General features: G+C 42.6%; 2 protein-coding genes across 9 annotated transcripts in view; both read right to left on the bottom strand.

Annotated features, from left to right (window-relative positions):
• Positions 1–3,201: 3,201 nt before the first annotated feature.
• Positions 3,202–16,505, bottom strand: BIRC5 (baculoviral IAP repeat containing 5). Its single transcript, XM_070740112.1, has 4 exons — positions 14,004–16,505; positions 7,730–7,839; positions 4,191–4,308; positions 3,202–3,411 (listed from the first exon to the last, which is right to left on the bottom strand). The coding sequence occupies exons 1-4, from the start codon at positions 14,124–14,126 to the stop codon at positions 3,319–3,321; spliced, it is 444 nt and encodes a 147-aa protein (XP_070596213.1). The 5' UTR covers positions 14,127–16,505; the 3' UTR covers positions 3,202–3,318.
• A 358-nt stretch (positions 16,506–16,863) lies between these two features.
• AFMID (arylformamidase) overlaps positions 16,864–23,050 on the bottom strand; it is a 16,362-nt gene continuing 10,175 nt past the window's right edge. For 3 of the 8 annotated variants that reach the window (XR_011558084.1, XR_011558085.1, XR_011558086.1), the window contains 3 exons: positions 18,677–18,781; positions 17,130–17,270; positions 16,864–16,990 (listed from right to left, as the gene is read on the bottom strand). Coding sequence is in view for 5 of the 8 variants with exons in the window: in XM_070740103.1 (XP_070596204.1) it covers positions 16,949–16,990; positions 18,677–18,781 (147 nt within the window). In the remaining 3 variants the exon portion in view is untranslated. Of the gene's footprint in view, positions 17,271–18,676; positions 18,782–23,050 lie in introns of all 8 variants that reach the window. The other 5 variants (XM_070740107.1, XM_070740104.1, XM_070740106.1 and 2 more) reach the window with 2 other exon arrangements.

Below are 23,050 nucleotides of genomic sequence, written 5' to 3'. Positions count from 1 at the left end.
TGAATATATGTTGTGATCCTGTTACAAGAGCATAAGAACATAAGAAGAGCCATGCTGAATTGAGCCAAAGCCCATTGAGTCCAGCATTCTGTGTCACTCTGTGGCCCACCAATTGTCCATGGGGATCTTGAGCAGAAAGAGAAGGCAAGACCCTCCCTTTCCCTTGACCCCCAACAAGTGGTACTCAAGGGAATCCTGCCTGCATCAACCAACATAGAGGCAGCACCTGAACATCCGTTTCAATAACCATCTATATGCTTGGCATCCATGAATCTGTCTAACCCTGCCTTGAAGCTATCCAGGCTGACAGCTGTCACAACCTCTTCTGGAAGTGAATTCCATAAACCAAGGACCATAAACCAAAAAACCCTTTATTTGTCCTCACTTTCTTACTTATGAGCTTTAGGGAGTGCCTCCTCATCCTAGTATTGTGTGATAAAGAATTTTTCACTATCCACCTTTTCTATCCCATGCATTTTATACACTTTGATCAAGTCACCTCTTAAATGCCGTCTTTCAAGGATGAAGAGACCAAGGCTTTGCAACCTGGTTTCATAAGGGAGCTGCTCCATTATAAGCACTGATAAGCTTTCCTTCTTTCAAGTTTTTCATTTTGTTTTACATGTGTATCAATGCATGAACAGTATGGCACCTGAGTGTCATACATTCTAATACAAATAAAACTAGTAGAATTAATGGTAGTTATTACATTCAACCAACTTATATATTTCTAATAATAATGCACATTTATATTAAGTTATAGTTTATCGTTATTTAATTATTCCATGTTTTCTCCTGTTGCTTTTTAAATACAGTATATAAACGCATATACACTAATATTCCCCTTCTCTTATTTCTATCTCTTATTTTAACTTTTAATCATGTCATCCTTTTATTCAAAGACGTTTTCTATCCTAACTTCTAATTATATCATACCTAAAAAAGGAAAGAGAAATAGAAAAGCAAATCATAACAAAAAAGAAAAATAATCTATCCATCGTCTCTTGCTCGCTTCAGTACTTTAGTTGGTGGGTTGTTGTTTTTTACTTGCCTACCATATTCCTCTCTTGGATCTTTATCTCTATCTGCACCTACTTCTTGGCTATTGAATCTAAGTATTTCTCCCATCTCTACCCACTTCCACTGTCTAGTTTCCAAAATTTCTGCTCAAGCCCCTCTTTCAAAAGTATCTTCTTTGTATCTCCAATTCTCTTTTCAACTCTATTAAAATATTTTCGCTCTGCTTTAGTTCATCAGTCCCAGGTATTTTCATTATTATCTCCTCCTTGTCTTCTTCTTTTGTTTGCTGGTTCTTCAGTTCAATCTTTTCCTCCATTTCTTCTGTTGGCTCCTCCTTTTCCTGTGCGTCTTGGTCTTTACTCATCATCCCTCATATAGTATTTTCCATTTTTCTCCTTAAATCCTTTCTCCATAATGCCCTTTGTGTTTTGAAAAAGCAACGCCATCCATCTCCTTCAAGGTTCCACTCCTTTCTTCCTTATAAAGCATCTTATTTTGTTTTTTAAAAATCCAACTTTTGTCCAGTAGTCTAAGAACCATTTATTAAGTCCTAAATTTGCCCTTCAAAGAGTACAGTAATCACAGTTCTTTATATCTCATAGGTAAACAATCAGTTTAAATAGTCCCAGTAGCTATATAAATTTTAAGAAGAACAAGTTTATGCAAGTTGGAAATGCTCAGGATATGTCTATAACAGTCAGTGGCCAGGCTGTAGAACAAGTCCAACAATTTACTAAACTTGGCAGCATTAAATCTATCAGTGGAAGTACAGATAAGGACATTAATTATATTGTTTTGGAATGGCAGATGTGTTTCAATGCATGCACCCAATTTTGTCTATGGCAGATATATGTATTACCACAAAGATAAAATTATTCAAGAGTGTTATTATACCAACTACAATATATGCTTGTGAAGCATGGAAATGTACAAGTAAGATACGGTAATTAAACGGTTAAAATGTTTTCCAATTTCCTATTTGAAAATACTTTGTCTCTCATATTATGACCACATCACTAATGAAGAGGTATTATGAAGATCAGATTTGGACAACCTATTAAAAAGTGTGGATGAATGCCGAACATGGCTTGTTGGCCAAATCTTATATATGCCTAAAGACCAGAATCCAAAAATTGCTCTATGTTGGATATCTTCTGGAAGAAAGAAGAAATGAGGCCAGCTTCGAAAAACTTGGCACCAAACACTAAGGAAGATCTTAAAACTGTTAATGTCCCTTGGGACAAGGCCAATGATGCTGTGAATGATCAAAACCACTAGAAAACACTTTCTGTCCAATATGCACTGCACAGGACACAATAACGATGATGAATCAACATCACACTGTTCATCTGATATATCCAGTCAATCTTTTTGCAAACTCATTTATGTTACAACATATCCTCCACAATAAATTTAGAAAGTTAGTGGTGCACTACTTAAGTATTTACATTATTGAAAGTTCTGGCACTGTTTCATTTGATGATTGCAAGTCAACTGAAGGATAATTTTCTGTTCACTTTCTCTTATAAGCAAATCAAACTTTGAATATTTGCAAATTTTTCTCACATTTCTTTTTAGTTTATGCCAGTGAAACATAAAGTTAAAATAAATACATGTTTTCTACCGCCGCTATATTTGTATATTATCTATACAGTAATAATATATTTCTATATTATCTATACAGTAATACTAATATAACAATGCTTTCTTCTTGCAAACACTATTCTGCTTTAATTCCTCTATAATTTATTTTGCTTTTTTCCTTTCTATCACTAGCCAGCATGTAGAGTATTTGCAACTTCCTATATTATGCTTTTGCACTTAACTTTCCCTTGCTGTGTGATTATTGTTGCTGTGCTTCTTTTCCTCTGGATTATTCACTACTTTAAAGGGAAAATGCCTTAATTTGTTCAGGTGCTTTTCAATTTGCTGGTAGTTCCAGAGCTTCCAATACACACACACACACACACACACACACACACACACAAAATCTTCACCTATATATGTTCAAAGGTGAAGAAGGCATACAAGTGTCTGCAGTTTTTCTAAGCAGCCTGCTTTTTTACAGTATCCCTTTGAGGATGACCATTGCAAAGAATCAAAGACATAATGAAAATAAAGCAGTTTCCTAAGAACGCAGTTCACCTACTCTTCCCAATTGATCCTATTTTGAAGAATGGGTATTTTATAAAGAAACCTTTATTCATAGACACATCAGAAGAAATTTCATAAGAAGTAACTACACAAAAAACAAACTTGAACAAAAAACCCCAAACTTGAACAGCAGACTTCAGCAACTCAACTTTTGCTCAAACGCAGGTTGTATATTTCTTCCGAGATCCCCTTAGCATGTTTCTCCAAGTTGGTAATTATGGACTGAATTTTTTTTTCCTAGAAGAAAATTAAAAACACACATTAATAAACAGGCAGCTACTGAGTTATAGGGAAAAAACTATACGGGAATCTTATACTAATGAAATGTACCTAAATAATTAATTTTGATAGAAATCAGCCAGTAACAAGCCTACACACTGTAGCTGAACTAAAATATATGGTATGTATGTAACCATATGACGCCTATAATACAATAGGGAAAGCAGAGTAATTCTTAAAATGGATTCTAGAAGACATTCTAGAAGGAAAGCCACAATAATTTATGATAGCCAAAAATTGAAAGGAGTCTTGTAGCATCTTTATTACAGCTTCTTCACCAAATGCTTTACTCAGAACAAGAGCAAAGTTTCAACCTCACAAGATACTCCACTACAGGTCTTAAAATAGCAATTTTCGAGAGAGAAAAAACTTTGCCAACACTACTGAATTCACAGATATGTCAAAAGACTTCCAGCTGTATCAGGATGTCTCAACAAATACAGTAGAATTTAATACAACATAATTTTATTCTTTATTGCACAATTTCTTATTATGCAATAAGGGATTTATATCACATATAAATGGTACCCATCCTCTCCCATCCCATTCCCTGCTTTGTCCCAATTTAATTTGGTATTAATCAATTTAATTTAATAAATTTGGCATTTCATGCATCTGATGAAATTAGCTGTAGTTCACTCTTTAATAACATGTTGATCTGAAAAGTGCTATCAAACACCTGCAAACTGATGAGATTGCTCAAGGTAAGTTAATGGTTCCTTGCACGTTATACTCACAAGAATATTGTTCATCCACTCTTTACGAAGTTTCATAAATTCCTGTACTGTCAGTTCAAGAATGTCTTTCTTTAGAGCAAGAAATGCACACTTGGGGGAGTGTTTACGGTGCTCTTCCCTAGAAATTTGAAATACAAGTCATAATCATGCAATGGATTTTTAAAGGCAATTAAATAGCAAGCATACTCCATCTGAAGAATACCACCCTAATTTGGATTTCAACCCACCACCTCATCTGCATGCAAACTTTTTGTCCATCCATTTACGATTAAACAACTATTTCCCCCAAAATCTGTGCATATGTCAGTTGGGGAATCTCTGCTCTTGGTCCTGTGGAAGACTGATTTGAACTCTGAAGCTAGAAAAAGGGTCTCTGGCAGCCAGATGATGGAATTCTTTCTCAAGTGTGTATGGCTGCCTTCCTTTCTATTTTAATAACATTAATAATATTTATAATGCCCTTTTAGCAAAGGGAATAACAACAGGCCATATGCAATTGATAACAGACAGTAATACTTATTAGGTAATATATACACTGAGCAAAAGCACAGCTAATAAAACCCATGAACTTAATAAAACATCCCCAACCTTTCCAATGTCTTCCCCTCTTACTGATCTCCAGACAGGGACGCTTCAGTCTGGCGAATCAAAAAGGAATGTTTTTAAGGCCTTACGAAAATGGAGAAAATTCTCCTCTACCCAGAGCTCTAAGGGAAGTGTGTTCCACAAACATTTTATACTACATTTTATACAAATGTAAAAATAAACAATTGCTCTAGGACCAGACTATTGGTTTAAATGAGCCGGGATGGGCACAGTGGTTGGAGTGCAGCACTGCAGGCTACTTCAGCTAACTGCTAGCTGTAGTTCAGCAGTTCAAATCTCACCACCGGCTCAAGGTTGACTCAGCCTTCCATCCTTCTGAGGTGGGTAAAAATGAAGAGCCAAATTGTCAGGGGCCATAGGCTGATTCTATAAACCACTTAGAGACATAGTTCCCTCTAAGCTGAGCAGTGAGCAATCGCTCACTTAAAAATCATCATCAACTCAGAGTTTTCCAAACCTGCCCAGAAGCCGAGAGGGAAAGAGTGAGAGGGAAGGAGAGAGAGAGGAAGAGAGGAAGAGAGAGAAACAGATAGAAAAAAGAGAGGAAGGAAAAGAGAAAGAAAAAGAATGGGAGTAAGGAAGAGAGAAAGAAAATCAAAATCTAGTTTGAAACTAGCTCAACTATTTAAGTGGCATTTTGATATTGATAGAGTTGCCCTATTATGAGCTCACTGTTATAGACACACAGTACAGTATTTTATTTTGAAATTCTCTGAGGCAAAACAGGGTGGGTTTTTTATTTATTTATTTGTTTGTTTGTTTGTTTATTTATTTATTTTTTCTGTGCCGCCCAGTCCCAAAGGGACTGCCGCTCAGACACTATACTTTTCCGTCCACCCCCCCAAAAAATTAGAGGGAACACTGCTTAGAGATGGATGTAAAAGCACTATGAAGCGGTATACAGTGATCCCTCTATTATCGCGAGGGTTCCGTTCCAAGACCCCTCGCGATAATCGATTTTTCGGGATGTAGGGTTGCGGAAGTAAAAACACCATCTGCACATGTGCACCCTTTTTTCTATGGCCGCGCATGCGTAGATGGTGGAGTTTGCGTTCCCCGCCACCCACGCAAAGGGGAAACCCGATTCGGCTCCTCGCTGCTGCTGCGCTACCGAGCAGATCAGCTGCTGGGCGGCCGAAGGAACCTTCCCTGGGTCTTCCCGGCCGCCCACGCAAAGGGGAAACCCCGGCTCCTCGTTGATGCCCGCTGCTCGCCCGCCCGCCAGCAAGAGGGGGAAGACCCAGGGAAGGTTCCTTCGGCCGCCCAGCAGCTGATCTGCTCGGCGCAGCAGCAGCGAGCAGACGAAGATCGGGGTTTCCCAGCCACCCACGCAAAGGGGAAACCCCGGCTCCTCGCTGATGCCCCCGCTCGCCCGCCCGCCGCCCGCCAGCAAGAGGGGGAGAGATAGAGAAAGAGAGAGAAGGAAAGAAAGAGATGAGAGAGGGAGGAAGAGAGTGTGAGAGAGGAAGAAGCAAGATAGAGAAAGAGAGAGAGAAAGAAAGATGAGAAAGGAAGGAAGAGAGTGACGTCATCGGGTGGAAAAATCGCGATATAGCGTTTCGCGAAGATCGAGATCTCGAAACTCGAGGGATCACTGTATACGTCTAAATGCTATTACTAAATGTTATAGCTAAATGAACTGTTTTACTTGTTCTTTCAATTCTCATGGAAAGAATAGAAATAAATAACTACCTTCCCATGGCACTGTTACAGCTATAAAACCTATGTTTATAACTGGATAAAATGTGTAACACTTTTAGAAGAGGCTTGGGCAAGCTTACACAGAAAGCTATTATATATGACAATGATGCGGTCAGAAGACAGGAACATTTCTTGTGTTCCATTCTATGAACTGGATGAAATCAGGGGCTGAGACCCCAGAGTTCCTCCCACTGTTCCCTGAGGGGACATCACTGTGGTGCATTTTGAAGCAATGGCTTGCCTTTCTGACTGCTTTGTTTCTGTGGCTGAAGGATTGAAAATAGTGACATACACTTTGTCATGACTCATCATCCATAATCACAGCCTAGCCAGCTCTAGAGAAAGACTAATATCCACATTTTCCTTTTTATTCAAATTGATTTCCAGACAGCTTACGTGTTATCAAAAAACTCAGAAAGTACAGATAACTTTTATGCCAGTCTTTTCTGGGTTTTGCCCATTTGGACCTCTAGTGTAGGGCTGTCAAGCTCGCAGCCTGCGGCCGAGATACATCATCCCTATGCCCGGTTTAGCAAAAGGGGGGAGGGAATCATGATACATCACGTGATGACGCCATTATATGGGTATGATATCCCTGGCTTTAGTGAAAAGACAAGATATTGCAGATGGATTTAGGACAGAGTTGTCAAGCTCACAGCCCATGGGCCGGATGCATCATGTGCTGGCCATGTCCATGCCCGGTTTAAGGGGGGGGAAGTTCTGATATGGCACATGATGCCACTGTGATGACATTAAGTTTGACACCCCTGATTTAGGTTTAGCAGACAGGACATATATAAAGCCTTACTAATACTCCACAACATATTCTAGAGATTTCTGGACTGGGTAAATTCCAGGTTCCCATCCTCCTACCTCAGTAAAAGAAAGGGGGGGGGAACTTGAGTGGAAGCCAGCTGTACTGACTGCAAAGTATTAGCTGATTATGTTAATAATTACTGTCAGCCATACAACTAACAATCAGATAGAGATGTTGAACCCGTCTTTAATTTGCTTTGATGTGGCTTTAACAGTACTATGGGGAAAAAGAACAGATGACATAATAAATTATTAATATCTAGTACTACAATTGTATATTTGCCTCTATCATCCTTAATTTTAGCAATGAAATATAATGTTTTGCAAGATCCCCTATGTGTATTTGTTGAGCTTTTGTTCCCAAAACTCATTTGGTATCATTAAAAGTCTTAGGATAATAATTCCAAAGAACTTACATGGGATCATCCTCAGGGTCCCATCCCTCTAATTCTTTAAGGCATATAAAACATCGTGCCACATCGAAAGCATCCTCAACAGGACAGTGAATGAATCCAGCTTCAGCCATCTGAATTGGGAAATAGGGAAGAGACAGAGCAAGACAAATGATAAAAAATGTTCAACAAAGTTTTACATTTCAAGTTATATATCTTATACATATGAAATGGGGTTGTAGTTGAAAAATGATTTCACTAGAGGTCATCTTGATTCTAAATAACTTCTGACTCTACCCTCTTATAAATATATGAAAACAACAGGAAAAGAATACTAATGTTTTGTGTGTACAGTTCTATTTCAAGTTTTTAAGATTAGCTTATTCATAAATAACATTCAAATAGGAAGCAAGGTAAGTAAAATTAATTTAAAAAATTAAGAGTACACTTAAAATGTCCTATAATAAAGAGGTTACCATTATGATTAGCCTGTACCCATTCACTGAAATATATAGACATCTTCACTGAAGGTTATGGACTATAATCAATCACTCTGATCCAATATAATTGTGAATTAATGCTTCTTGACTTCCCAGTTTAGGGGAGAACTAATGCCTGGGTCTCACCATTACTATTCCTGCATCTTAGTTACTACATTCCCTGTGCCTCCACTCTTCCTGTCGCTGATAGCTGGAGGGATTGTGAGGGGAATGTTTATGTTTGGATGGAGGTGGATGGAGGTGGCTGTCGGCGCGCCAGATAAATGCCTCCGCGGGCCGTATTCGGCACATGGGCCGTAGTTTGGGGACCCATGTTTAATTTCCCCACGGCACACTTGACCATGTCTCACGGCACACTAGTGTGCCACGGCACACTGGTTGAAAAACACTGCTCTACATCAATGACCTTTGCCATCTCATCACAAGCAACTGTGTTCTTTTTGCAGATGATGTAAAACTCTTCAAACACCACTGAAAACACAACTACTCTACAAAAAGACCTAGACTCAGTTTCTGCCTGGTCCAACACATGGCAACTCCAAATCTCAACCAGCAAATGCTCTGTCCTACACATCGGCAAAAAGAATCAGAACTTCAAATACAAACTGAATAAACAAATTATCACAGATAATCCCCACTCCGTCAAGGACCTTGGAATACTAATAACTAAAGATCTAAATGCCAAAGCCCACTGCAACAACATCGCCAAGAAGACCTCAAGAGTTGTTAATCTAATCCTATGTAGCTTCTGCTCTGGAAATCTCACATTATTTACCAGAGCTTCCAAAACTATCGCCAGACCCATCCTACAATACAGCTCATCTGTTTGGAACCCATACCACATTTCTGACATTAACACCCTCGAAAATGTCCAAAGATACTTCACTAGAAGAGCCCTTCACTCCTCTACTCGAAACAGAATTCCCTATGAAACTAGACTTACAATCCTGGGTCTTGAAAGCTTAGAACTACGACGCCTTAAACACGATCTAAGTCAGGGGTCGACAAAGTTGTTCAGAATCTAGGAGCCAGCCAAAAAATTTAGGAGCCAGAATTTTTTTTAAGCAAACTTGGTTTTTTGCCGAGTCTCCACCTGACATCGCTTTCACCCCCTCCCCCCCGGCGCAGGCCTGGCTCCGCCGAGCCGGCTCTGCTGTACTCCCGTCGGGATCCGAGGGGAGACCGTTAGTCAGAAACCGAAACAGAGAAGAAGGAAAGGGAGACCGGGCCGGGGACGCGGGTGAGGGGGGGAGGGGGGAGGAGGGGTTACTGGTCGGAAGTCACCGCGCACGCGGCCGGAGGAGGAATGAACAAAACCTCACGCCGGGAGGGGAGGGGCTTCCGCTTCTCTCCGAAGGCGGGTGAGCGGGCAAGATCGGAGCGTCTGTGTGCGGTGGGGGGGAGTGAAGGGGTTCGAGTAGGAGGCGGAATGGAGGCAAGGGGGGGAGGGAGAGACGCACGCAAGCGCAGGGGACGCTGGGAAAGCAGCTCTCTCCGAGGTTGATGGGCGGAGCTTCGGAAGCCAAGATGTACCATTTCTGGGCGTAAACACAAAGCGGGAAAAATATACTGTATACCAGTGATTTTCAACCTTTTTTGAGCCGCGGCACATTTTTTACATTTACAAAATCCTGGGGCACACCACCAACCAAAATGACACAAATCTAATAAATAAATAAATAATAAATACATACATACATACATACATACATACATACATACATACATACATACATACATAAATAACCCCCTCATATATACAATCCCATGTAACATCCCCTTATAAATACAGTCAATCATCAATCATCCCTCCTGAAATTTATACCACTGTCTCATTTCTGGGTACTTCTCCTGTCTTTCCCCCTTTTCTCTCTCGTGTTTCTCATTTCTCTCTCTTCCTCCCTTTTTCCCTCATTCCTTCTCCCTCTCACTTCTCCTCTTTTTCCATCCCTGTCTCTCTCCCCCCCTTATGTGTGTGTATGTATACACACTCCAACCATTTCCAAAACCAGTTGAGGGCTGGGGTTTTTTTCTCTTTTATCCTTTTCAAAAACAGGTGTGGGCTGGGGGGGGTTTCTTATTATTTGGGTGCTTTTTACCATATGCTTCAAGAATCACCTCTCTCTCTCTTTTGTTTCACTCTCCTCTCATTCTCTGCCTCAATCATTTTCTCATTTCTCCTTTTTTCTCCCCTTTTTGTTCTCATTTCTCTCACTCTCCTTTCCTCTCCCTATCTGTCTTGCTTTCTCTCTCTCTTGCTATCTTTTTCTCTCTCTTGTTCTCTTATTTTCTCTCTCTCTCTTGTTCTTTCTCTCTCTCATGCTTTCTCTCTCTTGTTCTTTCTCTCTCTGTTGCTCTCTCTCTCTTATTTTCTCTCTCTCTCTCTCTTTCCTTTCTCTCATTCCCTCTTTCTCTCTATCCTTTCTATCTCTCACTCTTTCCTTCTCTCCCTCCCTTTCTCTCTCTTTCCATTCCCTCTTTCTCTCTATCCTTTCTATCTCTCACTCTTTCCTTCTCCCCCTCTCTTTCTCTCTCTTTCCTTTCTCTCATTCCCTTTCTCTCTATCCTTTCTATCTCTCACTTTTTCTTTCTCTCCCTCCCTTTCTCTCTCTTTCCTTTCTCTCATTCCATCTTTGTCTCCTGGGGCTGACTGCGCCTGCCCTGCACCCCCCACCGCGGAGGGAAAGCATTTGGCATCGGCACCGCCAACCCCCCCCCCTCCACAAGCAGCAAAAGCCTCTGCGACTGAGCCGGAAGGCAAACGGCGCACCCCACCGCTTAGGCTTTTGCTGCTCCTGGGGGGGGGGAGGATTTTCTCCTCCCCGCCCCCCCGGCAGCCAAACGTCGCTGGTGCAGGAAAGCAGCGTGTTAAAAGGCGCGCTGCTTTCACGGAAAACAAACCCGGCTTTCCTGGCAACGGAGGATGACAAGCAGGATGAAGCGGGGTGGAGCAACGCGAGGCTCAAGCAGGCAGCTTCCGCGCGTTTCTTTCAGCGGAAGAGGAGGAGAGGGAGCGGATCGGGCGGGCGGGGGCTGCGCCTTCTACTGCCGGCGCCTCCCCGCCCCCGCCCCCCCCAGGCAGGCAGGGGAATGGGGACTGCGCGCCCATGGAAAAGGGCACGCAGGGGGGGTATTTTGGGGTGCGCGGGTAGCGGCGGCGGCGGGCAATAGCCGGGGGGCGGCTTCTGCAAGTGGGAGCTCCAGGGCTGAAGCCTCAGCCCTGGAGCTCCCACTTGCAGGAGCCACCTCGCGGCACACCTGGCCATGTCTCGCGGCACACCGGTTGAAAAACACTGCTGTATACATACAGTACAGCAGGCAACATTTTCTAGGCGCCAGACAACATTTTCTAGGCGCCACTGGCGACCAGGCGCCTGGGTTTGTCGATCCTTGAGTATTACCCACAAGATCACATGCTGAAATGGCCCACCTATCAAAGACTACTTCAGCTTCAACCACAACACAAGAGCACACAACAGAATCAAGCTTAATATTAACCGTTCCAAACTTGACTGTAAAAAATACGGCTTTAGTAATCGAGTTGTTGAAGCATGGAACTCATTACCGGACTCCGTAGTATTATCCCCTAACCCCCAACACTTTACCCTTCCTTAGACTGTCCACACTTGACCTCTCCAGATTCCTAAGAGATCAGTAAGGGGCGTACATAAGCACACTAGAGTGCCTTCCATCCCCTGTCCTATAGTCTCTCCTATCTCCAGTGTTCACTCTAAGGTGTGCAGCGTGGTATAGCGCGCTGGTTTTACCCCTCAGCGCGGGAATTTTAAAACTCAACTTTTAAATTTCCACGCAGAGGACCTTCTCCTCTCCTCCCCACTTTGGCGTCGGCAGCCAGGGCCGAGGCTGCCCCGGCTCTGATACCCACCAGTGCGGTGTCGGAGGAGGCATTGGCCTCCTCCCCTGCCGCCGCGCTGGGGGCTGTCCCTGGAGCCACGGGCGATGGGCCTGGCTCGGCTTGCTTGGCCCTGAACTCTGCCTCCTTTCCCGCCGCCGTGCTGGCCAGCAAAGCATCAAGGCTTCTGAGGTGAGCTGCGCGGTGGCGGGAGACAGAGCCAAGGGGAGGGCGCGGAGCCAAGGGGAGGGTGCGCCGGCCAGCAAAGCCGGCTTTCCGGGAAAGTGGCACACTTTTCAAATGCGCTGCTTTCCTGCATCGCTTTCCTGGGCAGGGGTGGGCTGGGGGAAGGCGGCCACCTCCTCCCCCCCCCTCGCGGCACCAGGCTCAAGCCCTGCACCGGCCAGCAAAGCCGGCTGCCCGCCGGAGAAGTGGAGAGAGAGAAAGAAAGAAAAGAGAAGGGAAAGAGAGGGAGGGAAAGAGAAGTGGAGAGGAAGGAAGGAGGCGAGGGAGGGAAGGAAGAGAGAGAAAAGGGAGAAAGAGGGGAGGAAGAGAGAAATATAAAGGGAGCGAGGGAGAAAGAGAGGGAGAGGGAGGGAAAGAGAGAAGAGGAGAAGGAAGAGAGAAGGAAATAAAGGAAGGGGGGAAAGAGAAAGAAAATCAAAATCTAGTTTGAAACTAACTCAACTATTTAAGTGGCATTTTGATACTTAGCAGAGTTGCCCCATTCTGAGGTCACTGTTACAGACACACAGTATTTTATTTTGAAATTCTCTGAGGCAAAATATACTTGGTTTTTTAAAAACCAAAATATCTTTACTGCAGATAAAGATCAGCAAAACAATATCAATCATCCAATTTCTTAATATACTTTAATTTTCATGTCTCTCAGCTGCGTAAAAACCTTTGGTAACTTATAATTAAAAAGAAAAATAACAAATATCAAAAGAAAAACACAAGCTACTGAAAAACAACATGGTTTCTTCCCTTTGGCAAGAGTGGTAGAAATTTGAGGGGTGATTGATTAAATAAGGATTGACTATGGAATGATGGTAAAAGATATATTTAGATGTTGTTTAATATTAGGATGTATTAATTTGTAAAATTGGATTAGAATTTTAGAACTATATAGAATTACATAGGTAAAATTAATGGAAGATACATAGGATAAGTAAGGGGTTTATGATATGTAGTATATGATTTTATGAGTTTGCATTATGAATTTAAAATATACTTGGAAATGTAGAGATTTGTGAAAGTTAATAATAGTAAATGTCTGAAAATTAATTGAGCTTGGAAATATTGAATGAAATTATAGAAAAGTAAATGTGGAAATACAGTGATACCTCATCTTACAAACGCCTCGTCATACAAACTTTTCAAGATACAAACCCGGGGTTTAAGATTTTTTTGCGTCTTCTTACAAACTATTTTCACCTTACAAACCCACCGCCGATGCTGGTATGACCCGCCTCCGGACTTCTGTTGCCAGCGAAGCACCCGTTTTTGCGCTGCTGGGATTACCCTGAGGCTCCCCTCCATGGGAAACCCCACCTACGGACTTCTGTGTTTTTGTGATGCTGCAGGGGAATCCCAGTAGTGCAAAAATGGGCGCTTCGCTGGCAACGGAAGTCCGGAGGTGGGGTTTCCCAGCGAGAGGAGCCTCAGTGAAATCGCAGCATCACAAAAACACAGAAGTCTGGAGGTGGGATTTCCCATGGAGGGGAGCCTATCTCATATATCTTGGTGTAAGGTCTCCTGCCCAAGCAATGGGTTGGACTAGAAGACCTCAAAGGTCCCTTCCAACTCTGTTGTTGCTATTATTAAGATATCCTTGGGAATAAAAGCCCATTCACCAGAAGAAGGACCAAGGACGGGGAGCCTACTCGCACCCACGAGAGAAGAGGGGACCCACGGAGGGCTGGGGAGAAAACGAGCTCCTCACTTTGTCCGCAGTGCAGCAAGAGTCGGAGGCGAAGGGCCACTCGGTAAACGTGGCGAGACGGTTCTCTTTCAGGAACAACTCGAAACCCGGCGGGGCCCGCAGTTTCGCCTTCCCGAAAAACATTGTCGGTTGGTAGAGGTTTCAAACTGCAGCGGGAAAGAGGAAGGGGGAAAAAAACACACAAAACGGCTTTCCGAGGCATGACGGGAAATAGGCTGCGCGCTAACATCGTGTATACCACGCCCCCCCGTAAGCGCTGAGCATGCTGGGGAGCGTAGTTCTTCTTACGATCGTAGTGAAAAAAGAACGATCTTTGTTCTACAATTAAAACAAGAACTTCTGCATCGACAGCAGCACCTTTTAGAAAAATAGTCCTTTAAAAACCCTTTACTAAGAGTAAAGCAAAATTAGATCTCCCAATCTGTCGTTTCAAACTGAAAACCCCCACCTTTTTTGTTGTTGTATTTGGTGTAGCAGTAAAAGCGAAGGTTTTTGTGGCCCTTTAACTCTGAACAAGTAATTTTTTGGGGTGTTACCATTAGCTGCACAGGTCTTGGTAATGGCCATATGAAACTACAGTAGATGACAGCACCTTGCTGCCCTTGATAAAAAGTTAGCCAGGATTGGGTACCTAGGAAATCCAATAAGGCTAGCCTAAGAATTTGAAAAAAGCCTATCAAGCAGTCAATCGTAAACCATTTTCATACTGTGTTGTGGCTCAGTAAACTACTTGTGGTCCCCTAGTCACAATCAAATGAGTTCACATTGGAATCTCAATTTTCTTTCTTAACATTATTAAACACCATTACCAATTTCTGAATGAATGCAATAAACATACATAAGCTTGAAATTTTATTTCCCCTTGGCAATTCTCTAAAAAGTTTCTTGGTTGATGTCAGATTCAGATAAATCCTCAAGATTTCAAGTTTTCATAAGATTGATTTTAAGCATTGTTGTTGTGTTTATAACTATATATTGTTTTACTTTATGGTAGAGAAAAAATAAAAAATCTTATTCTGAAAAAAAAGATTCCAAGATTCAAGTAGGATCCATTTGAAATTGCCATAAAAACTACAAATCACATCTATCTGTATAAGAAGAACCTCCATTTATGGTTGAACTAGCAATCCATCACTGTCAATATGAAAAAAAAAGCAGATCTATGAGGAAGAAAGGGGGTAGGGAAGAAGGAAGGAAGGAAGGAGGGAGGGAGGGAGGAAGGAAGGAAGGAATTAATTAATTTCTGGCAAAGATGCAGTGCAAAAACATGAATTCAAGAAGTACTGTATATCCTTTTGAATCCTCCCAGTTATATGTAGGATCCATTTGAAAGTACTATTAGAACAGATTGCATCAAATTGACTAAAGTGAGATTTTAAAATTGCCTATTCAATTGTTTTTAGACAAGAATAGGAGAATTATAGGCTGTAATGGAATGAAAAAGATTTGGAATGGTGACTATTGTTCATTCTTTGCAAATAGCTATGATCTGTGCTTTGATAGTGGCCTCAGATGACATATATAAACCATGAGCATCTATAAAAAATTGTGTGGATATGATATCTTTCTTAAAAAAATGAAATTAAAGTAATATTTTACTTTTTTCTGATTGTATGACATGCCAGCCAGAATGAACACCATGTACAGCAAAAGTATGTGATATTTAAAGAAAAGTATATGTAGCTTTTCCCCCAGACTAATTCTTTAAAAAAAAAAATTTTTTTTTTCTTACACTTCCATTGTTCTCTGGTAAACTTGCCCTGATTTGCAATTTAGAAGTCCAATTACAAATGTAAATACTTGTTTGATATTTTTCTCTCCCCCTGTCTGTCTTGGTTTTATCCAATTTTTGCTGATTAACTCTTTCTAGTCTTTGCTAATATTTAATACATAGATACCAATTATACTTTTGCAGCTGGAGTGAATGGCTGTGTCCTTGCTCTGGTCTAGATGCAAAGATTAGCTACGATTGATCCAGATGCAAACTAAACTAGAAATTAGCCCCAGTAATTTCTTAATAAAAATTGCATTGAGATGGGAGAAAAATGGGCTGGATGATTCCTTCCCAATAGAATGGAATGGAATGGAATGGAGTAGAATTTTATTAGCCAAGTGTGATTGGACATACAAGGAATTTGTCTTGGTATACATGCTCTCAGTGTATGTAAAAAAAGATAAGTTCGTCAAGAAAAATAAGGTACAACACTTAATGATAGTCCAGATACAAATAAGCAATATTAGGAACCAGTTAATATTAATTGTAAGAATATAGCAACAGGTTACAGTCATGCAGTCATTTGTGGGAGGAGGTAGATGATGGGAACAATGAGAAGATTAATAGTAGTTGCAGACTTAGTGAATAGTTTGACAGTGTTTAGGGAATTATTTGATTAGCAGAGTGATGGCATTCGGGGAAAAGTGTTCTTGTGTCTAGTTGTTCTAGCACTTGTGCAGTGCTCTGTAGTGTCATTTTGAGAGTAGGAGTTGAAACAGTTTATGTCCAGGATGCGAGGTGTCTGTAAATATTTTCACCGCCCTCTTTTTGACTCGTGCAGTTTACGGATCCTCAATGGAAGGCAGGTTGGCAGCAATTGTTTTTTATGAAAACACATATAGTGTTCAAATGCACAGGAGCCATAACCAAAAGGAAAAGCTACGTTTTACTATTCTGACCATGATGGCTTTATATGTACCCATACATCATATGCAGCTGGTGTTCAAAGGGAAGAAAATATACCTGCAGTTTGAGACTAAAGCAAAATAAAGAAAAATGGTAATTTATGCAGCAATTTTGTACTGCTGATAGATTCATTCCCAGGCTACATCCCTTGGGCCAAGTAATGTACAACTATGATAAAGATATAATTCAGGCTCTGGTTTTATTTATTGCTTTTATCTCTCATGCCATAATAGATGTCACACTGTGAGAGCAGAGATGACCTGTTTCAAAATTCCACGTGATATCTCTGGTCTTGGTATATCTGCAGCTGAGAAAAGAAAGGGGCAGGAAGTTCAGACCTTGTTTCACCTCGAGTTCAGTGGAAAGACAGTGGAGAAGACAACAGTAGGCAGATAGCAATTGTTCCTCTCCTGCCTTCAGCCATTTGAAATCATGTTCAAAATCACCTGGAACAGAAGGAATAGGGACATGTAATTATTTTCATCTTGCAGGACTAATAAGTTCCCATTGAATCAGTCAATTTGTGCTTGCAGTGGACCTGTGAGTATAGGATTCTTCACTGTGTTTTGCAAAATGGACTTGACAAACTGCAAAAAAAGAGGAAACGATTCAGGTTGCACTTTATAGATGGGTGCATAATCCATATTGTTGAAAATGGTCCCTCTGGATGTATTTTGGCTTCCTAATGAGCTTTTCACTGCCAGAGGAGACAGATGTGAACAGAAAAAGCCACATTAGCCACATTGGCCTCATGCAGGAATATGCGTAGGTAGTTCTAGAGTCTAGACAATAGCAATTGGATCAGAATTTTCCTTGCCAACAATGCAGTCATAATGCATAATCACATCACTTAATGATGGCAGTCTCTGAAGTTGTTACTGTTACTATTAACTGAATCCCATTTCCATTAGGCAAGGCAACTTCCTGCTAACTTCCCACAAGCAAAATCAGTGGGGAAGCCAACAGGAAATCGCCAATCATAGGCTCTCAGGCAGGTAAGTGGCTACTGCTTCCATTTCCAGCCATTTTTTCAATCCTTGAAGAACTGTATCTATCCATAACTTCAACTGATTTCAAAGAGAGATATAGAAACTACAATTTGATCTTTTAAAAAAATGTGTAAGAGGTTTACTTAATCATCTTATCATTACAATAAAGATAATTCAATACATCTCACTCCTCTACAGTCATATTTTAAACATCATCTTTGTTTTATATGTACTAATCGTAAAATCTACTAATTTTTCCATTTTTTTCATCAATTTAAAAAAAAATTAAATTTAAAAAACTTCAATTTTTTAAAGGAGCCTATAGCATCAAAATTAAACTATAAGCAAAAGCTCTCAATTTAAAGGACTCGTTTTTAATTTTCAAACCCACTGTAAACAAAAAAAGTTTAAAAAATTATTCAGCCTAAATGTTTTCAGTTTCTTTTATTTCCAAATTTTTGTTAGCCAAGCAAGTGCCAGTAAGAATTTCCAATGTTTTAATTTAAACACAACGTAAGCAATAACAAAAGCATCCAGCGTTTATGCGATCCAAATAAAGTCCCTCTTTCAATGTAGAAAAAATATATATATCCAAAGATGATTTGGAAATGAAGAAGGTTGTATTTGGTGACTGTAATTTTGGTTACATTGCAATTGTGGTCTTGGTGAAGATCCTACCCCCTTGTCACTCAATTCACAAACCAACTGAGGAAACCTCTGTTTGTGCAGTTTATTCATGAGGAGCAATAGTCTAGGTCTAGGAATTTCATAGCGGATTCATAGCTTCAATCTGGAGGAAGAATGAAGCTCTCTTGTTAAACATTTTGTCATTTTCCCCACGGCAAATCCAGAAGTTATTGTTCTCCCTTGACCAATGGAATGACCAATGACCAATTATTTTCTAAATGTCTTGACTGTCTGAAGCACAGTTTATAAACACACGTTCAATCGAATCTGTTCCCAAATGCTTTCATTTTTACTGCCAAATCTCTAAACCACTATACCTGTGTGAGGAGATAGTTCTCTTGGGAGAGTTTCTCAATGACATCGAAGTGATCTGTGCCTCCTAGGTCTAGCAAGGAGACCTTCCAACCTGCTGTACGAAGAGCCTATGGGGAAATAAAAGGAGTCTGAACAAAATGGCTCCCACCATGGTAGTTACAAGCAGAAAAAACAATTGCTGCCAACCTGCCTTCCATTGAGGTCTTGTATAATGCACAAGTCAAAAAGAGGGCAATGAAAATATTTATTGACACCCCCCCCCACACATATCCTGGACATAAACTGTTTCAATTCCTTATCCTCAAAACGTCACTACAGAGCACTGCACACCAAGACAACTAGACACAAGAACATTTTCTTCCCGAACGCCATCACTCTGCTAAACAAATAATTCCCTCAACACCGTCAAATTATTTACTAAGTCTGTACTACTATTACTACTAGTTTTTTCTCATCATTCCTATCACCCACTTCCTGCAATTTATGACTATATGACTGTAACTTGTTGCTTGTACAGTATCCTTAAGATTTTTATTAATATTGATTGTTTCCTCACTGCTTATTGGACCCCTATGACAATCATTATTGGACCCCTATGACAATCATTAAGTGTTATACCTCATGATTCTTTCCCTCTCTCTTGCTTTCTTTCTCTCTCATTCTCTCTCCCCTCCTTTTTCTCTCTCTCTCTTTCTCTCTCGTTCACCACGCCGGCAACAGAGAGAAAAAGAAAGAGAGAGAGCCGGAGAGAGAGTGGAGGGAGAGAGCCGGCGGCCGTTGTCTTCGCCTCCGCCCGCCGGCTCTGCAGCTAAGAGGCAGCAGCCATCAGCCCCCTCGCCCTCCCAGACGTCCCCAGCGCCCAGCCACGCGCCGCCTCCCGTTAGCCTGGCTGACTTTTCCCTGCTGCCGTTTTCTCTTCATGGCGCAAAGCCACAGTCCCGGACTCCCGGATCGCTCGCTTCTCCAGCCAGCAAGCCGGCTGCCCGGAAAAGCATCGCACTTTGCTGACCAGAGAAGCGAGCGATCCGGGAGTCCGGGACTGTGTGGCTTTGCGCCATGAAGAGAAAACGGCTCGGGCAGCAGGGAAAAGTCGGCCGTTTTCTCTTCATGGCGCAAAGCCACACAGTCCCGGACTCCCGGATTGCTCGCCCCAAGGCAGAAAGCGGCGGCGGAGGAGAGGGGGCAGATCGTCCCCCAAGACAGAAGCGGCGGCGGAGGAGAGGGGGCAGCTTACGGGGAACGGTGCTCGCAGCTGTCCCCCGGCTACTGCGGCGGCGGCGGAGGAGGAGGAGAGGCGGCGGCGGAGGAGGAGAGGGGGCACATCGTGCCCCAAGACAGAAGCGGCGGCGGAGGAGAGGGGGCAGCTTACGGGGAACGGTGCTCGCAGCTGTCCCCCGGCTACTGCGGCGGCGGCGGAGGAGGAGGAGAGGCGGAGGAGGAGGAGAGGGGGCAATTTACGGGGAACGGTGCTCGCAGCTGTCCCCCGGCTACTGCCAGATGCCGCTGTTTCCAGTGCTTTCCTGCTGGGCCCCAAAGAAGGAAGGTGGGAAAAAGGAGGTGCGAATAATGAAGCTCTCCTTTTTACCGCCTTCCTTCTTTGGGGCCCAGCAAGAGAGCGCCGGAAACAGCTGCATCGGGCAGTAGCCGGGGGACAGCTGCGAGTGGGAGCTCCAGGTCCAAGGCACCGGCGGTCCGGCACTGGCAGCGCCCCGCCCAGCTGGAGCTTCCCTAGGTTTCGCGGTACACCTGGCGGTGTCTCGCGGCACACTAGTGGTGCCGCGGCACACCGGTTGGGAAACGCTGACTTGAAGATACAGTATCTGGACTTCAACTCCCCAGAATTCCCCAGCCAGCATTCGCTGGCTGGGGAATTCTGGGAGTTGAAGTCCAAATATCTTCAAGTGGCCAAGGTTGGGAAACACTGGTTTAGTGATTATTCAAAGTTACAACAGCACTAAAAATGTGATTTATGATTGTTTTTCACAGTTATGACCAGGCGGAGGTAGCTACTTATTGCCACTTCTGGTGCAATGCGTGCATGGCTTTAGGTCACTGCCATGCACGCATGCGCATCCCAGTGAGATTTTGCTCCTGTACATGCACAGGAAGCAAAATCTCACGAGAGGATGCATGCATCTATGAGATTTTGGCAAATTTTTTTTGCTTCTGCACATGCACAGAACCAAAAAATTGCTGAAATCTCACACGCAAACAACCCCTCGTTAGATTTTGTTTCCTGCACATGCACAGAAGCAAAATCTCGCTGGGACACAAGCAAAGCACACAGCAGCAATGCAGAGCTACATGCACAGCTCCATTTTTGCTACCAGTGCACAATGTGGCATGTACCATGTAGCAATGCAATACTGGTTATGATCTTTGCAGCATCCCCATGGTCATGTGGGGTGGGGTGCCTCAGGGGTCGACCCTCTCCCCCTGCTATTTAATATCTACATGAAACCCGCTGGGTGAGATCATCCAAGGGCATGGGGTGAGGTATCATCAGTACGCTGATGATACCCAGCTTTACATCTCCACCCCATGTCCAGTCAACGAAGCAGTGGAACTGATGTGCCGGTGTCTGGAGGCTGCTGGGGCCTGGATGGGTGTCAACAGACTCAAACTCAACCCCTGATAAGACGGAGTGACTGTGGTTTTTGCCTCCCAAGGACAATTCCATCTGTCCGTCCATCACCCTGGGGGGGGGGAATTATTGACCCCCTCGGAGAGGGTCCGCAACTTGGGCGTCCTCCTCAATCCACAGCTCACATTAGAGAACCATCTTTCAGCTGTGGCGAGGGGGATGTTTGCCCAGGTCCGCCTGGTGCACCAGTTGCTGGCCTTATCTGGACCGGGACTCACTGCTCACAGTCACTCATGCCCTCATCACCTCGAGGTTCGACTACTGTAATGCTCTCTACATGGGGCTACCTTTGAAAAGTGTTCGGAAACTTCAGATCGTGCAGAATGCAGCTGCGAGAGCGGTCATGGGCTTACCTAGGTATGCCCATGTTTCACCAACACTCCGCAGTCTGCATTGCTTGCCGATCAATTTCTGGTCACAATTCAAAGTGTTGGTTATGACCTTTAAAGCCCTTCATGGCATTGGACCAGAATATCTCCGAGACCGCCTTCTGCCGCACGAATCCCCAGCGACCGATTAGGTCCCACAGAGTGGGCCTTCTCCGGGTCCCGTCAACTAAACAATATCAGTTGGCAGGCCCCAGGGAAGAGCCTTCTCTGTGTGGCGGCCCCGACTCTCTGTAACTAACTCCCCCCAGAGATTAGAACTGCCCCTACTCTCCTTGCCTTTCGTAAGCTCTTTAAAACCCACCTTTGTCGTCAGGCATGGGGGAATTGAGACATCTCCCCCGGGCATATACAATTTATGCATGGTATGTTTGTTTGTATGTTTGCTTAGTAAATGGGTTTTTAAAAATATTTTAAACTATAATTTAGATTTGTCATGAATTGTTTTATTCTGTTGTGAGCCGCCCCGAGTCTACGGAGAGGGGCGGCATACAAATCTAAATAATAAATAAATAAATAAATGTGATCACAATTCAGACCCTTGGCAACGGCCTCATATTTGTTTGTTTGTTTGTTTGTCAAAAAAGTATAGTATTATAGTACATATTAACATAACATAACATAAGTAGAAAGTAGTAATAGAAAGGATAATAAAGACAGTAGGACAGGGACATTAGGCACAAAAGTGCACTTATGCACGCCCCATACAGACCTCTTAGAAAAGGGGAGAGGTCAATTGTAGATAATGTAAGGTTGAAGATTTGGGGGTTGGGGAAGCAACAACAGAGTCAGGAAATGAGTTCCAGGCGGTGACCACTCTATTGCTGAAATCGTATTTTCTGCAGTCAGGTTTGGAGCGATTTACCTTCAGATTGTATCTATTACATGCTCTTGTGTTGTTGTTGTTAAAGGTGAAGTAGTCACTGACAGGGAGTACATTATGATGTTTGATTTTTTGAACAACAGTTAAATCAATTCGAGACGACATAGTTATAAATTTTCTAGATTTAATATTTGAAGTCTGGAGGAGTAGGGTAATTTGTTACGTGAGGAGGAGGGAAGGATTCTTCTTGTTAAGTATTTCTGGACTCCTTCAATTGTATTAATATCTGATATGCAGTGTGGATTCCACACAGGTGAACTATATTGTAGAATAGGTCTGACAAATGTTTTGTATGCTCTGGTTAATAAATCAGTGTTTCTAGAGAAGAAGCTACGTAAGATTAGGTTTACAATTCTTAATGCTTTTTTGGCAATGCTGTTACAGTGGGCTATAGCACCTATGTCATTGGAAATGAGTACTCCAAGGTCTTTGACTGAGTGAGGGTCCGCTGTTAGTTCAGTTT

This window comes from Erythrolamprus reginae, chromosome 2 (assembly GCF_031021105.1).
Source record: "Erythrolamprus reginae isolate rEryReg1 chromosome 2, rEryReg1.hap1, whole genome shotgun sequence".
Taxonomy (NCBI): domain Eukaryota; kingdom Metazoa; phylum Chordata; class Lepidosauria; order Squamata; family Dipsadidae; genus Erythrolamprus; species Erythrolamprus reginae.
Note: the sequence above shows the minus strand (reverse complement) of the source record. Positions and strands in the feature narration are given on the sequence as shown.

What these genes read in the sequence shown, in the direction of transcription:
- BIRC5 (XM_070740112.1), bottom strand. Translation starts at nt 14,126, where the DNA reads ATGTTTTTCGGGAAGGCGAAACTGCGGGCCCCGCCGGGTTTCGAGTTG. An exon ending in CTTGCTGCACTGCGGACAAA is followed by an intron (nt 7,840 to 14,003) that starts GTGAGGAGCTCG and finishes TTCCCAATTCAG; the next exon opens with ATGGCTGAAGCTGGATTCAT. An exon ending in GACCCTGAGGATGATCCCAT is followed by an intron (nt 4,309 to 7,729) that starts GTAAGTTCTTTG and finishes TCAAATTTCTAG; the next exon opens with GGAAGAGCACCGTAAACACT.